Source organism: Myotis yumanensis, unplaced genomic scaffold, assembly GCF_028538775.1.
Source record: "Myotis yumanensis isolate MYYU_CA2020_CCGP unplaced genomic scaffold, mMyoYum1.0.hap1 SCAF_5, whole genome shotgun sequence".
Classification (NCBI taxonomy): Eukaryota; Metazoa; Chordata; class Mammalia; order Chiroptera; family Vespertilionidae; genus Myotis; species Myotis yumanensis.
The window spans coordinates 3,170,265-3,185,227 of NW_027223756.1; the positions used below are offsets into that span (position 1 = coordinate 3,170,265).

A 14,963-nucleotide genomic window follows, 5' to 3' on the forward strand; every position below is an offset into this window, starting at 1 on the left:
GGTGGGGCCTCATCATTAGTAACAAAGACACAGAATTTCCGGAGGATGAGGCCCAGAAATCAGGATTTTAAAAAGATTCCCAGGTGATTCTAATGTGCAGCCAAGGTTGCGAACCACTGCTCTAAAGTCACTGTGAGGCCCCACAGTCGTCTATGCCCCCAAACTTTAAAAAGCTGCGCTCATATGACCCTCCAAAAACCAGGGGTTCAAAGTCACCGAATGATGGAAGAACCCAGGGCCTTGGGAGTTCGAGTACGGGGGTAAAAAGTGTATTTTTAAAGGGGCGCCCAGGGAAATGCCTCAGTCCCTCCCGGAGTCCTCAGCCCCTGGGCAGGCAGCCGGAGCAGAGCTTCAGCCTGCCACCTGGAAGGCAGCCCAGTGAGAGTTTCCTGGCCGGAGATCGCCCCACCCTCATGAAACCCTGTAACAGGACCCCCCAGCTCGCCTCAGATGTTAGGCAGTTCTTGGTGTAATTGGTTCAGGTGGCATCGAATACAAGCCAGGAAAATAGTGGCTGAGAAAGAGGGGGAGGCAGGAGGAGGTTGGGTCAGAACAGGAAAGTCTCAGCTTGTTTCTCTAAGAAAACAAAACACGTTTGAAAATGGGTCTGCTTGTGCTCACCTAGCACGGTAAGCCTCCGTGGCCGCACCTCCCACTGTAGCCTCCCACTTTCTTCTGTATTGTCCTATTTGCTGTGGCTTAAAGCTCTCTTGCGGAAATCTAACACCCAGGAGCAGAAAGCACATAAGCAAGAGCGGTTCTGCTGTCTAAAACCCTTACTATTACTGTCTGACGCGGATACACCACTGAGAAAAACCTAGCTTGACAGTGCCAACTTGCTTGTGACATGTTTTTTCAACCTGTTTTCTGTTCGCTCATGCACAGCACAAACGCTGCTTGCTTAGTGCTTGTGGGGACCAGGCATCGTCTCAAAGTTCCCAAACTGCTTTCATCCAGCTCCCTTCCTGAGAAAAAACCACACCCACACAACAGCAGGTGATGAGAAACGTGTCTTTATTAGGTGATTTTTAAAGGCATTTCTGCTGGGGGCCTTACGGGGGTCGTCAGGGCATACCCACCACCGGAAAGTCATGAACGACTAAAGTCTATTACCTCACTAAACACCGAGCGAGTCGCAGGCGCATTCCAGGGGGAATTAATAAATAAATTAGGGGGAAGAGGTGGGGTTTCCCATTTTCCTGGGGTTTTGGAGGCCTTCCAGGTGATTGTGTCTATCTCCATAGTCTGGGCTCTTTAAGAATGTACCATTTCCTGGAATTCTAGAACAGAAGAGGTGAGAACAGGGTCAATGGAGATGGCTCAGTACTTTACAGACACTGTGGCCCATGAGAGTTCTGAAGACGAAAGAAAGGGAGGAAATTTCAGGTGATGGGCATGGCCCCCCCAAAGAGCACAAAAGGAAGAGAGTGTGTCACCGACCACAGTCCAGAGCGTCTAAGTCAGCGGTTCTCAACCTGTGGGTCGCGACCCCTTTGGCGGTCAAACGACCCTTTCACAAGGGGTCGCCTAAGACCATCCTGCATATCAGATATTTACATTACGATTCATAACAGTAGCAACATTACAGTTATGAAGTAGCAACGAAAATAATTTTATGGTTGGGTCACAATATGAGGAACTGTACTTAAAGGGCCAGAAGGTTGAGAACCACTGGTCTAAGTGTTTCCTCTTCCTGCGTAACCACCTTTAACCACCTCCTGTAGCTTTGCTTGTAGTAGAACCTGCCCACCCGTCCTCTCCATGGCCAGGAGTGAATTCAGTATAATGGCCAATCACAATCTGTGAACTTTTAACTTTTTGTCTGGTCAGTTTAAGATGGTTTTTGTCTATACTGTAGCTACATTTTGCATTTTGGAAACATTTAATAAGGTGAGAATTTGAACTAACTTTTCTCTTTGAATCTTTACCATACCCCCAAAAGCTTATATTACTAAAAGATAATAATAATCTATACTAATAAAAGGGTAATATGCTAATTAGACCAGAAGACCTTCCGGGAGACCTTCCGGATGTCCTTCTGGACAAAGCCATAGTGGCGGGGCCAAGGCAGAGGCAGTTAGAGCAATCAGGCCAGCGGGGGGTGGGGTGGGGTGGGGTGGCGGGGGGCATAGTTGGGAGAGAGCAGGCCGGTAGGGGGGGCAGTTGGGAGAGAGCAGGCTGGATCGTGCCTAAACCGGCAGTCGGACATCCCCCGAGGGGTCCCAGATTGGAGAGGGTGCAGGCCAGGCTGAGGGACACCCCCCAACCCCTGTGCACGAATTTTGTGCACTGGGCCACTCGTACTATTAATAATGATGATGTAGATGCTCCGGAGAGGAATTGAAAACTGGGGATTTACTTCATATTTATTAGTAAGCTTTGCCTATTTTGGAAGTCTTTCATGGTTAGGTTGAAAAAATCAGTCTCTCCTTACCTAAACCATTTTCCCGAGTTATTTACAGAAGCGACACCAACTCCCAGTGTGGACAGTTATCGTGGCATCATTTTGATTAGATTTTTAAAATAAGGATCTAAAGGAGCAGTTTTTAATTTCAAAAGAATGCCACCATAAGGACCGCACATACCTTCAGCGTTGGCATGCACATACAGTAGCCAGCGAGCACATGAGCAACAGGACAAAATCCTACGAACACAACCCTGTAGCCGGACAAGGATCTAACAGTGGAATGTGGGCTCTGCACACAGAAGACTCCAGGAATGGGGTTTCAACCGGTTTATGTGGTCTCTGCATAACATTGTCCATTTCATGGGCTAATATCAATCAAACATATTTGTTTAAACCAGTGATGGCGAACCTATGACGCGTGTGTCAGAGGTGACACGCGAACTCATTATTTTGATTGATTTTTCTTTGTTAAATGGCATTTAAATATATAAAATAAATATCAAAATTATAAGTCTTTGCTTTACTATGGTTGCAAATATCAAAAAATTTCTATATGTGACACGGCACCAGAATTAAGTTAGGGTTTTTCAAAATGCTGACACGCTGAGCTCAAAAGGTTCGCCATCACTGGTTTAAACCCTTGAAAGCTAAGAGGCTTTCCTACTCTAGACAATAGGCCCTTTAAAGTACAGACACTCTTGAGAATGTCGATCCTTCCGTCGTTCAGAGGGGCTCAGATACCTCGGGTGGGAATTCTTTACCCTATTGTCAAAGCACATGAAGCTGTCTTGCGCATAATTGGCCAGGCAACTCGCTAGTCCCCTAGTCAGGTAAAGGATATTTTCTGGTTCATAGACAGTGACCAGCAGGACCAGCTTCTATGGTACAGCCTCAGCCACGTGCCAGTCTTTCCTAACATCAATTGCACCCTCACTTGAGTCCCATTTTACAGATGAAAACACTGAGGCTCAGCAAAGTTAAGAAAGGGGGCTTTTAACCCACATCCATCTGATTTCACGGCCCAAGTGCCCTGATGCTCCTTGAGCTAGTCTCTTATGCTCTGTGTAGATGTGAACTTACCATCAGCCCCAATTTTTCCATCTCCATCATTATCTGCAGCCGCCATCAGGGACTTGGTTTCTGTCTCGGTCAGTTCTCTAGCACCACTCTCAAACTTCTGGAGGAAAAACCTACAGGATAATAGAGACCGAGGGGGATTTTCTGAAAGACCAAGCACTTCCTGCTTCCCCTTTCTTTTCCTCTTGAAGCAACAAACCCCCTGTTCCCAGCAATTTCGGTCATCAGTCAAGGTGTTAGCAAGCAAAGGTCTTCTTCATTGTAGAAAGTATTTGCTGGGCATTTTGTTTCAGAAAGTTTTTTTCAGAGTTTTGTTGATAAGTCCATTGGCCAAAGAAAACCCCTAAAACTAGTTCATCTTGGCCCCTCCAGTCGTAGGTGCCCGTGTTTCGACATGTGACCACGACTCATGTCCTTCCCTTTCTTGAGGCTGTTGAATGACCAGCATCGAGGCTGGTCCATAAAGAAATACCGAGCAGCTGGCCTCCACTGCACCCCAGCCCCACTAGCAATGTCGGGGTGCCAGACAGGCTTAGGACAGGCTTAGGCTTACTTAAGCTCTTCTTCATCCAGGTATCCACTCTGGTCGTTGTCTATGAACCGAAAGACATCCTTCACCTGACTGGCCGACATCTTGGAGAGGCCTGATGTCTGGAAGAATTTTTGGGGCTCAAAAGTATCTGGGTCTGAAGAACAGAGAATGGGTTATTCTGGTGCTCACTGGACCGCATCCTGTGTTTGGGCCAAGATGCTGAAAATATGGGTTATTAAAAATAAGAGTAACATTGAGCCACAGGGATGCTCTGCTCAAAAAATATATATATATATTTAAAGACAAAGAGGGCTGTGACTAGTTCAAGATTCTTAAGCAGCCAAGCCTGGATGGCTTTGGGTATCGTCTCCTGCCCCCGCCCCCAGCTTTCCTCTCCACTTGGTTTGCCCCTCTCTCCTCTGCTCCCTGTTGCCTCCCCTGCCCATTTTACAGCTGTGTCTCCAAGACCCCGGCATCCCTGGTCTCCTCCGGGAGGGAAAATGCAGTTGTTGGAGTCAAATAGGTACATAGCAGCCAATGACCTCTTTGCTCGCCGTGAGTTTCTTTTGCCTTACGGAAATGAGATCTCATGTCCCTATAATCTTAGTTAATCAAGAACAGTTTTATTCTCTGATCCCATGAACTTTCGGCAAAGTTCACATGTTAATTTTTTGGGACTTTGCCGGAAGTACGAGTACAAGGGAAAACCCTGCCCGTGCCTCAATCGCCCTTTACCTTGGCACTCCTGCAGGGCAGCCGCAATGTCTTCCGCACTGAGGACATCTGTGATGCTCATTGTCCACCTGTCCACACGGGATAAGGGACATCTGGTGAGTGGCGGGCAGGAACAAGCTCATCTTGGGTGGTCCCCCCTCTTTAGCCCACGGAAACAGTACATTCATTGAGAACTTGAAAAATGTAATCAGCGTGGTATGAAGTGATGGGACAGAGTATCCAAACAGAAACCAAATACTGAGAAGATCCCAGCCATCTTTGTCTCAGGGCCCTCTCCGGAATACACCCTGAAGATGAAATTTAAAGCACAACCTAAAAACCAATTTGATTTCATTTTCTTATCAAAATTATATTTACATAATTGACCTTTTATATAAACATCTACAAACCATGGCGAAGTAAAGCATGTCACAATTGCAGTAGCATCTTCCTGCACCAGCCAGAGAAATGCAGTGTTGCAAATTCCACGGGGAAAGGATAGACCTTCTGTGGGAGAGATGCTATTTCTCCTGAAGGATGGGAATCAGAGACATGAAAAGCCCATCTTCCGGAGATCAGAATCCTCCCAGGTGTCAACTCCATGGGAACAGAGCAATCTGAGCACAGCGTGCACCAGCCTAATAAGAATGCGTAGGAAAGAAGAGTCTGGGGTCTGGTAGGTCCACCAGCTACTCACCGTTTTAGATTTCCCCCCAAGAAGAATCAGAAAAAAGAGCTGAAGGAGCAAAAAACACGGATGTGCTTTTGCGTCCTTACTGACCTACCTTATATAGGATTGAAAAAGTGATAGTAAGAACCTCTTAGATTTCCTTTTCAAGGATCAAGTGGACGTAGCTCGAATGTCTTGCCTTACTAATGAAACCTCTTTTTTTCTTCTATTTATATCTCAAGGGAAGGTGGGTGGGAACAGCCAATTTTTAAAAACAAACCTCAACAAACCTTAAGCCATCAGTTTTGCAAACAAACCCCTCTGGTGAAGCCTGGAGAAGGCACTAGAGGCCAGAAAGCGGCCGAAATGAGGTGAACGCATAAACTATAAAGGGCACCCCACATGTTAGTGGCTGCCGCCTGACGCAGGCCTGTTGTTAACCTCTGCGACTGTCCAGAGTTGAGACTCAAAGTCAGTGTGTCAGATGGACACAGGACTTGTCCAGAAAATGAACGATCCGGGTAGATGACTTTCTAGAAAAGCCCTGACTTTGCTATTTCCCAGCTGCATCTTTAATTGCACACACTAAAAAGGCAGCAGGAAGAGGGGACCACCAGCCATTTCCAACCCCATAGCTAACATTGGCAGCAAAAACATCAGGCCAGGACTTGAGCCAGCAAGATGATTGCATTGAGCAAACATTGAGTCCCCTCTATGGCCAGGGCTGTGCCAGACTCTCTTTTTTTAAATTGCAGTAAATAAACACATTTTTAAGTGTACCTACAGTACAGTAGCGTTAACTGTAGGCATGTGGTTGGTTGTACAACAGATCTCTAGAACTTCTTCATCTTGCCAAACTGAACTTGATGCCCATTGAACCAGAACTCCCCATTCTCCCTCCTCCCAGCCCCTGGCAACCACCATCTGCTTTCTGTCTCTAGGAGTCTGACTGCATTAGATGCCTCCTACAAATGGAATCATGGTGTGTTTGTCTTTTTGTGACGGGCTTATTTCACTTGCATAATGTCTTCATCCAAACGGTAACATATGTCAGGATTTCCTTCTTTTTAAAGGCTGCATCCAAGTTTTTTTAAAAATCAAAAACCAGTCCCATGTTGCAATCAGAAATATTCAGTGGCTTAGAAGTAAACAATTCAAAGGCTCAAGGGAGAGGCCTCAGACTCCTCCGTGGGTAATGTCATCTGGTTGGTCATCTTCAATTTGCCCCAAATATATCCTCTTCCCCCACCCCAGCATCGGACTTCAGCTCGTGTTAGCAATAAAAGTTTCTCTCAGGAACATCTACCGTATTTCTTAATTACCAAACCTCGGGCCAAGAACCGTTTCTGTCCTGCCCACATTATATGGCCCAATGGCCACTAGCATAGTGCCTGACCTGTTAGGTGCCCAGTAATTATTTGATGAATAGATACATAAAAACAGCAACACACACACACACACACACACACACACCCCAAAACTCAACTTGAAAACAGGATTACCAGCTAGCATCAACTTGCCTAACTCTTAAAAAACAGTTTCTGAAAATAAGTCTCAAGAGTTTTAATTTAGCTTTCTGACATTAAGTTGTCATGGAAACTCTCTGAGCCTTTTCTTTCCCCAGGGAAGGCTTTATGATTGTCCATAGAGATTAAAAAAAACAACAGAACAAAACACAAAAAAACCTGCCCACTTAAATGAAAATAGCATATGAGTTAAACCAAGACACGTGTTTTTCTGGTAGAAAATAAAGATAGCAGAGAGTTAGTAAACTTCATTTAAATCAGCACAATAGCCAGATTATGACTTGAATTCCACTGTGCACAATCCGGGGTAAAAATGTTGATTCACACAAAAGGACAAATAACCTATGATTCCACTAATCTGAAGCACCTGGAGTAAAGTTTGCAGAGACAGAAAGTAGAAGGGTCTGTGTTGGGGGGGTGGGGGAGGGAGATGGTGAGTACTTGTTTAATGGGTGCAGAGTCTCAATTTGGGAAAATGAATGAGTTTTGTGGATGGATGGTAATAATGGTTGCACATCAACATGACAAGCCACAGAACTGTACACTTAAAAGTGGTTAAAATGGTAAAGTTCATGTTTATGTGTATTCTACCACAATAAAAAAAATGCTGATTCAGTAGTCTTCATTATTTTGGCCGCCAATTCACAACCCACTCCCAGGAAAGAGCAGGAGGCAGATTTGGAAGTGGGTCTTAATTCGAGCCCAGCTCTGTCCTTTTACCAGCCGTAGGCTTCTGGGCCTCAGTTTCCTCTTGAAAATAGGAGTCCTGCAAGCACCTGCTTGTCAACTTCCCAGCGTTCTTCTGAGGATCAGGGGACCAAGTGCAGATCTGCAGACGTCTGGAAAGGGCTGAGTCCCCTGTTGAATCCCAACCCTGTCCTGGGATCGCAAGAGAATTTCATCTGTGTCCATTCTGCTCCATTGGTGGAGGCTTCCAGCTGGAAGGAGAAGATGCTGGGATCGGCTAGCAATGTCTGCAGTGGGGAAGCCAGGGTGTGTGTTTGGGCTTTGCTACTGCCCATGGCCCTGGACTCTCAGATCACACTTCTGTCTCAGGTATTTGATGCTCCAGCTGACCACCTGTTCTAATGCAGATCCCCAATGTGCCTCTTAACCCACAGACTTCCTCCACCCATGGCCCCCACTCCAATCACCTGCTGCTTCTGTAGCCCTGTGACATCCCTCCACCCATGCTGGCCACACCCATCTCCTGGCTCACTGGCCTGTCCTAGGTGCCACCACGGCCTATGCCCACCTTGTTGGTGACAAATCTCTTGAACATGTCTGAAGACCACGTTTCAGTGTGTTTGCCACTTGCATATTCTCTCAATAGATGTCACCTCCTAAACATTCCTCAACTTGTCTTCTTTCCACACCTCACTCTCACCACCCTAGCCCAAGCCACCATCATCTCTTTTGGGAACAACTGCACTGCATTCCTAACTGGCCAGCCCTCATCCACTTGGACTCCCCTCCAACCTGGGCGGCTGGATCTTTTTAAAGCCCCAGTGTGTGAGTTTCCTAGAGCTTCCACAATAAAGTACCACAGATTGAGTGGCTGAGAATAAGAGAAATCTATTGTCTCAAGTTCTGGAGGCCAAAAGTCTGAAATCCAGGTGTTTCAAGGCCCCCTCTGAAGGCTCCAGGGAGGACCCTCCTTTGTCTTTTCCAGCTTCCTGTGTTTGCTGGCGATCCTTGGCATTCCTTGACTTGTAGCTGCATCACCCAATCTCTGCCTCTGTCATCACATGGCCAACTTCTCCCTTTGTGTCTGTCCTCTTCTTAAAAGGAATTTCCCAGGAAATTCGAATGGATTTAGGAGCCCCACATCAGGAACCAGAGTCAAAGACAAAATATTAGAATAAAAGGTGTTCCTAGTGCTTTTACCACCTAGGAAATTACAAGCGTCTCAGGAGCTCTGTGCCAGGAACTGGGGACAGAGACTAATATAAATGCATTCTGTTATCTCACATCTACACGATGAGATCTCAAAGGCTCTATAACATACACATTCACTTTATATTTATTCTTTCCAAGCCAGTAATATTTATTCAATTAACTAGCCAATCATTTAAATTAATAGTTTATTCCTTGTGCCAGGCACATAACAGGCACTCCATAATAATTTATTGAATCAATGAATAAGAAAATTGATGTGCTATGAGCTTGGGTAAATTCCCCAAAATTAGATAGCTGGAAAAGTCGGAACAATGGTAGGCTCCCACGTCTCCTGACTATGTGTCTATTTAAGGCCATCCTAATATATAAAAAGCCAGGGGCCGTCACAATTGAAACAACCAGACGGACAACCGAACAGTAGGCTGCGTGGGGCGACCAGGCCGGAAGGGGGGACAGTGAGGGATGACCAAACGACTGAACAGCAGGCTGTGTGGGGCAACCAGGCCGGCAGGGGGGGCAGTTAGGGGCAATCAGGAAGGCAGGCAGGTGAGCAGTTAGGAGCCAGCGGTCCAGGATTGTGAGAGGGATGTCCAAGGGGTCCCGGATTGGAGAGGGTGCAGGCTGGGCTGAGGGGACCTCCCCACCCCCCCCCCCCTACCCCGTGCACAAATTTCATGCACCGGGCCTCTAGTGTCCAGATAAGAAGGTGAGGCTTTAGAACAATCTCCTGGGTTTTGGACCTGGCTCTGATATCTGAGGTCTCCAGAACTTTGGGGTGACAGTGCCCCTTCCTGGAAGTTTTTCCTACTGGATGGTTTTCCCTGGGGTCTGATTCTCGGAGGGATGCCTACCCAATTCAAGGGGCCCCCAGCACCCGCATCCTGGGGGAGAGCATAGAGATAAGAGGGGGCCCTGGAGCAAGAGCAGCAGCCCTCCTTATGTTGGGTTTAGTTGCGATTTCTCCTTAATTAACTCACTCAGTGTCCATTAAATGTTGCCTCCAGCCCAACGGTAAATTGAGACGGTGATGCTCACATTTCTCGTTCATGAAAAAATCAGTCTTCTAACGCATTTTGTTTCTTTTCTCCTCTAACATTTCATACTTGCCTGAGCAGTTTGGGGCTCTCCTCATATTTTTGCCCTTGGTCAAAAATCGGTCAGTTGATCAAATAAATGACAGAGTTGGTCAGATGGCAAAAACTCCAAGGACAGGTTTTTAGTGAAAAAAACAAAAAATACTCAGGAGCTTCTTGCCAAGAAGTCCTTGAACGTGGTAACCATGGGGCGGCTCCCGCCCCTGACCCAGAGTGGTGGTGATGGTGGCTGTAGCTGTCCTTAATAGGATGAGGAGGGTGTGCTCGGGAATCCCAGTTCTTCGGTGGAGGAAGCTGGAGTGGAATAGCTGGGGCGAATGGTAGTTGTAACATTGTAAGACACTGCCAACCTTTTTTCCGAAGAACATTAAATCCAGGAGGGAAAACATGTTGAAAGGTAACTAAGAGCCCTGAGAACTGCTGAGCACTTAGCGGCATATTTCTGAGTTCCAGTGCCTCCGCACCCTCACCAACACTTGGCATGGTCGGGCTTCTTAATTTGGGACATTCTTGTTGGTGTGCAGTGGCGTCTCATTGTGGTTCGAATCTGCATCTCCCTAATGACTAATGAGAGGTGTCTTTTCGTGTGCTTATGCTATAGACCGAACGTTCGTGTCTCCCCCAACCCTCAATTCATGTGTTGAAATCCTACGTGGATGATATTTGGAGGTGGGGCCTTTGGTAGGTGATTACACCATACGGATGGAGCCCTCATAAATGGGATTAGTGCCCTTATATTTTTTTATCGATTACAGAGAGGAAGGGGAGGAAGAGAGATAGAAACATCAATGAAAGAAAAACAAACAAACAAAATAGTGATGAGAGAGAATCATCAGTCAGCTGCCTCCTGCACGTCCCCAACTGGGGATTGAACCTGCAACTTGGGCATGTGCACTGACAGGGAATCGAATTGTGACCTCTCTCATGGGTTGACACTCAACCACTGAGCCACACTGGCCAGGCTAGTGTCCTTACTAAAAAGACCCCGCAAAGCCCCCTGACCTTCTGCCTCGTAAGGAAACTACAAGAAGCTGGCTGTCTGTGAACCAGAAAGTTGGCCCTCACCAGACACTAGATCTTCCCGTACCTTCATATCAGACTCCCCAGCCTCCAGAACGGTGAGAAATAAATGTCTGGGGGTTTATTTAATTTTTATTTTTTTCCTTTTCATTTAATTTATTGGGGTGACACTGGTTAACACTGTATAGGTTTCAGGTGCACAATTCCACAGCACATCATCTGTACACTGTATCGTGTGTTCACCACCCAAGTCAAGTCTCCGTCCATCACCATTTATCCCCCCTCTCCCAGCAGTCACCACACCGATGTCCGTGTCCATGAGGTTTTTCGCATTTTCTATCTTTTATGCTCAATCTCTTAAGCCTGAATAAACTAAGACAGCTTCTTTGCTATACATATTGTGAATTAATATTAAAGATAGGATCAATAACAGCATGTTTATATGCTAACAGAGAAGATTTATTAGGCAATGAAAAATTGATGATGGAGCAGAGGGAGGGGAGACCGAGAGGGGATGGGACTAGGGACACGGAGGAGCTGCTACAGGAAGTACACAGCCAGTTTATCTTACAGAAAAGGAGAGAAGGCGGAGTATGTGGGCAGCAGAGGCTGGTAATGGGCTAATAGGGACTGGGAGCCAGGTCATCTGCTGAGGACGGAGGAGTGTGGGGTCTGGGAAGAGAGAGAGAGAGAGAGAGAGCTAGAGATGTAGAGTATGATCTCCTGGCTGGAATTTTTCTTGCAGGAGACCTTTCAGACTTCAACGACCTCAAAAAGTGGCAGGCACTGTGGGTAGTTTGATACCACTGGACATGACCTGGGCTTCCCATTAACCAAATTTGGTGTCATCCTGACCCAGTCACCTGATCTGGTCACCTTGAGCCTCTCTGTAGGTGCTCGCGGTTCTTTTTGGCCAGCGTCAGCACAACTGAGCAGTATGATTCGCAAATGCCTGAATTATTCATGCTTTTGACCTATTCTAATGAGAACTTTGCCCAAAAGGCTAAATTATTAAGCACCTGGGTGCAAGCTTGGAGGACGCCGTCTAGAAAACCGGGGCACCATGAATTTTCTTGCTGGTTTTGCTTCTTAAGAGAGTTGAACTTTTACTAATGATTGTCCCCCAAATAAAAACGGTGATGCCCGGCGGCATTAACATCCTAGGACACAGAGGAGGAGCGAGAACCCGACTCGTTAGGAGAGAGCACTGACCCTTACCTGCCCTTTGAAAGCCGGTGCTTTTTAGAACATCGTGAATATGGTTGATGGTGGCCGCGCCATTCCCTCAGCTACATAGGCCAAGGCAATTTTAAAAAATATGCTCTTATTGATTTTAGAGAGGCAGAGACAGACAGAAACATCAATAAGAGAGAATCATCGACCAGCTGCCTCCTGCACGCCCCCTACTGGGGATGGAACCCGAAACCCGGGCATGTCCCCTGACCAGGAAGCAAACTGTGACGTCCTGGTTCATGGGTTGATGCTCAACCACTGAGCTACCCAGGCCATCCCTGAGACAGTTTTCTATTTTTTAAAAATATATTTTACTGATTTTTTTACAGAGAGGAAGGGAGAGGGATAGAGAGTTAGAAACATCGCTGAGAGAGAAACATCGATCAGCTGCCTCCTGCACACCCCCTACTGGGGATGTGCCCGCAACCAAGGTACATGCCCTTGACCGGAATCGAACCAGGGACCCTTCAGTCCTCAGGCTGACGCTCTATCCACTGAGCCAAACCAGTTAGGGCCTGAGACAGTTTTTTAAATAAACATAAATCACTTCTAACAACAGAAGAAAATTAAATTCCAGAAATAAAACACATTGAACAGTGCCCAGGAGCCCAGGAGAACTGCTCAGCACTTGGGCAGCACATATCCTGTGCGTTTAGAGAAAGTGAGTCTAGCTACAGATGTAAATGAATAGGTAACGGCGATACTGAAATCCTTCCTTTTTTAATTAAAATTTGGAAAGTAAAAGGAATGTACACAACTAGATGTGAGGTAAATACGCCAATCTTTTAATAATGGTGAAATTGTCTGGTTTTTGTTCTCCATTTGGATAAAGATTCTGATTGCTTCAGTCCCATATCTGCAGGGCAACTTGAAGACTATTGTATGTATTTGTGCAAAATGTTCTGTCAGTAACACTAGGCTTTCCTTATATGTATTCAGGGGTTTCTAAGGATGTTGGGTGGTATTAAAAGGACCCATCATATGCTCCCCAGCCCATGGCAACCACCATTCTCCTTTCTGTCTATGAACTTAACTACTCTAGGAACTTCATAGAAATGGAATCATACAGTATTTGTCCATTTGTTTCTGGCTGATTTCACCGAGCACAGTGTCCTCAAGGTAAATCCATGCTGTAGCAGGTGTCAGAATTTCCTCCCTTGTAAAGGCTGAATAATAGTCCATGGTCCCAGGGATGGGATTGCTGGATCTGCTTTTGTTTTTGAAGTGGTCAGATGGGTGGAGAGCCAGGCTGTCTCAGCTCTAATCCCGGTGCAGAGCTGGGTGTAATAAATTACTTTATCTCTCGGAACCCGGGTGCCTCAACCGTGCAAAGGGAGGATGATGATAATAATAGTAGTAATGACAAGGTTGTTTTGAGAGACATTTAAAATTGTACGTTTTGTATATGGGACAGTGTCTGGTGCTACGCAGCTTTCAATCATTGTCGCCTTTTTCCCCCTGTAAAATTCGGAGAAAACGGACGCATGCTTTGACGGTCCACCAGGGGTCGCCGCTGTCCGCGGTGCTGAATCCTGGCTGGGCAGTGCCAGCCTCCCGCCTCCACGCCTCCATCAGCTCCCATGATCTTGCCCCTCAGTATCCAGAGAAAAAAGCCTCCAGCTCTCCCCTCTCACCCAGTCCCTTTTTACTGTAAGGCCCCAGGTCTCTTCCTACGTCACTGCTTTAACTCAGGAAGGAGGACGTGTCCTCACGGCCCCATCCACAGGAGCCAGAGGCTGGGCCTGGGAGGAAAGAGTGTCCCTGCACGTTGGGTCAGAAAGTCCTGGTACTCAGCTCTTCACACCACCCAGTGAGTGTGATCACGGCTCCAAAATAGATGTGCTTGGTAGGGGGCCTGTGAGGGCCGGGCTGGTATCCGAATGCAGTGAGGAGCCAGGCCCTCTGCCTGCCCACCGTGTGTGCCAGGGCAGGGCTTCTCGTGGAGGTCCCAGGTTGTCTTTGCTCCTGACCCCACGCAGGCAGCAGGATCACGTGGTCCTGAGGAGGCGATCCCGGTCCCCAATCTGGGAGTGTGAGCTGCCGAGGGCAGCTCTCCCGGGCACGTTTACCCCCTCCTCCCCCAGACTTAACTTCCAGAGATGAACGAAGTCCAACTGTGACAAGGATCATACAGCCAAGGTCAAAATACTGCTGGTTCTCTTTCTATAGCTCCCAAAGAGCTGAAAACACATGTGCGTGCCTGTGAACAGAAACACACACACACACACACCATAAATAACTACAGTGGACTTTTAGAAACAGAACTGCTCAAAACAAAGGAGGTTAATCACAGCAGCACTTTTTGTGATTCTGAAATTTGACATCCAGTCAAGAGAAAGCTATTCCCCTTGCCAATCCCAGAAGATGAAGCTGCCACCAGTGTCCCGCCCACTTCATATCCACCGTCCAATCTACTTGTGAGAAGTGGCCTCTGTCTCGGAGAAGGGAGAAGTACACCCAGTTTGTCACTGACATCTCTTTGTGCAGAGGGGGGAATTTGGCATCGGTTTTGTACACCCCCACCCCCTGGCAGGGGTTCTCGGCCTCAGCATCATTCTTTGTTGGGGGGCCATCCTGTGCGTTGTAGGATGTTTAATAGCATCCCTGGCCTCTGCCCACTTGATGCCCTGAACACCCCCTCCCCCCAGTTGTGACAACATTGCCCCTGGCTGAGAATACAGCCCTGCTTGGGTCTGCAGAAATTAAAGATCTCGAAATAGATCAGACTGGGGCTTTTATCATGATAAACATCATAGCACCGTAGTCCCCCCTTATCTGCTGGGGATACATT

General features: G+C 47.0%; 1 protein-coding gene across 1 annotated transcript; it reads right to left on the reverse strand.

Annotated features, from left to right (window-relative positions):
* Positions 1–1,254: 1,254 nt before the first annotated feature.
* On the reverse strand, positions 1,255–4,812 carry OCM2 (oncomodulin 2). Its single transcript, XM_070417064.1, has 4 exons — positions 4,752–4,812; positions 4,038–4,170; positions 3,488–3,597; positions 1,255–1,280 (listed from the first exon to the last, which is right to left on the reverse strand). Exons 1-4 carry the CDS (start codon positions 4,810–4,812, stop codon positions 1,255–1,257), a joined length of 330 nt encoding a protein of 109 aa, XP_070273165.1.
* Between the last annotated feature and the right edge of the window lie 10,151 nt (positions 4,813–14,963).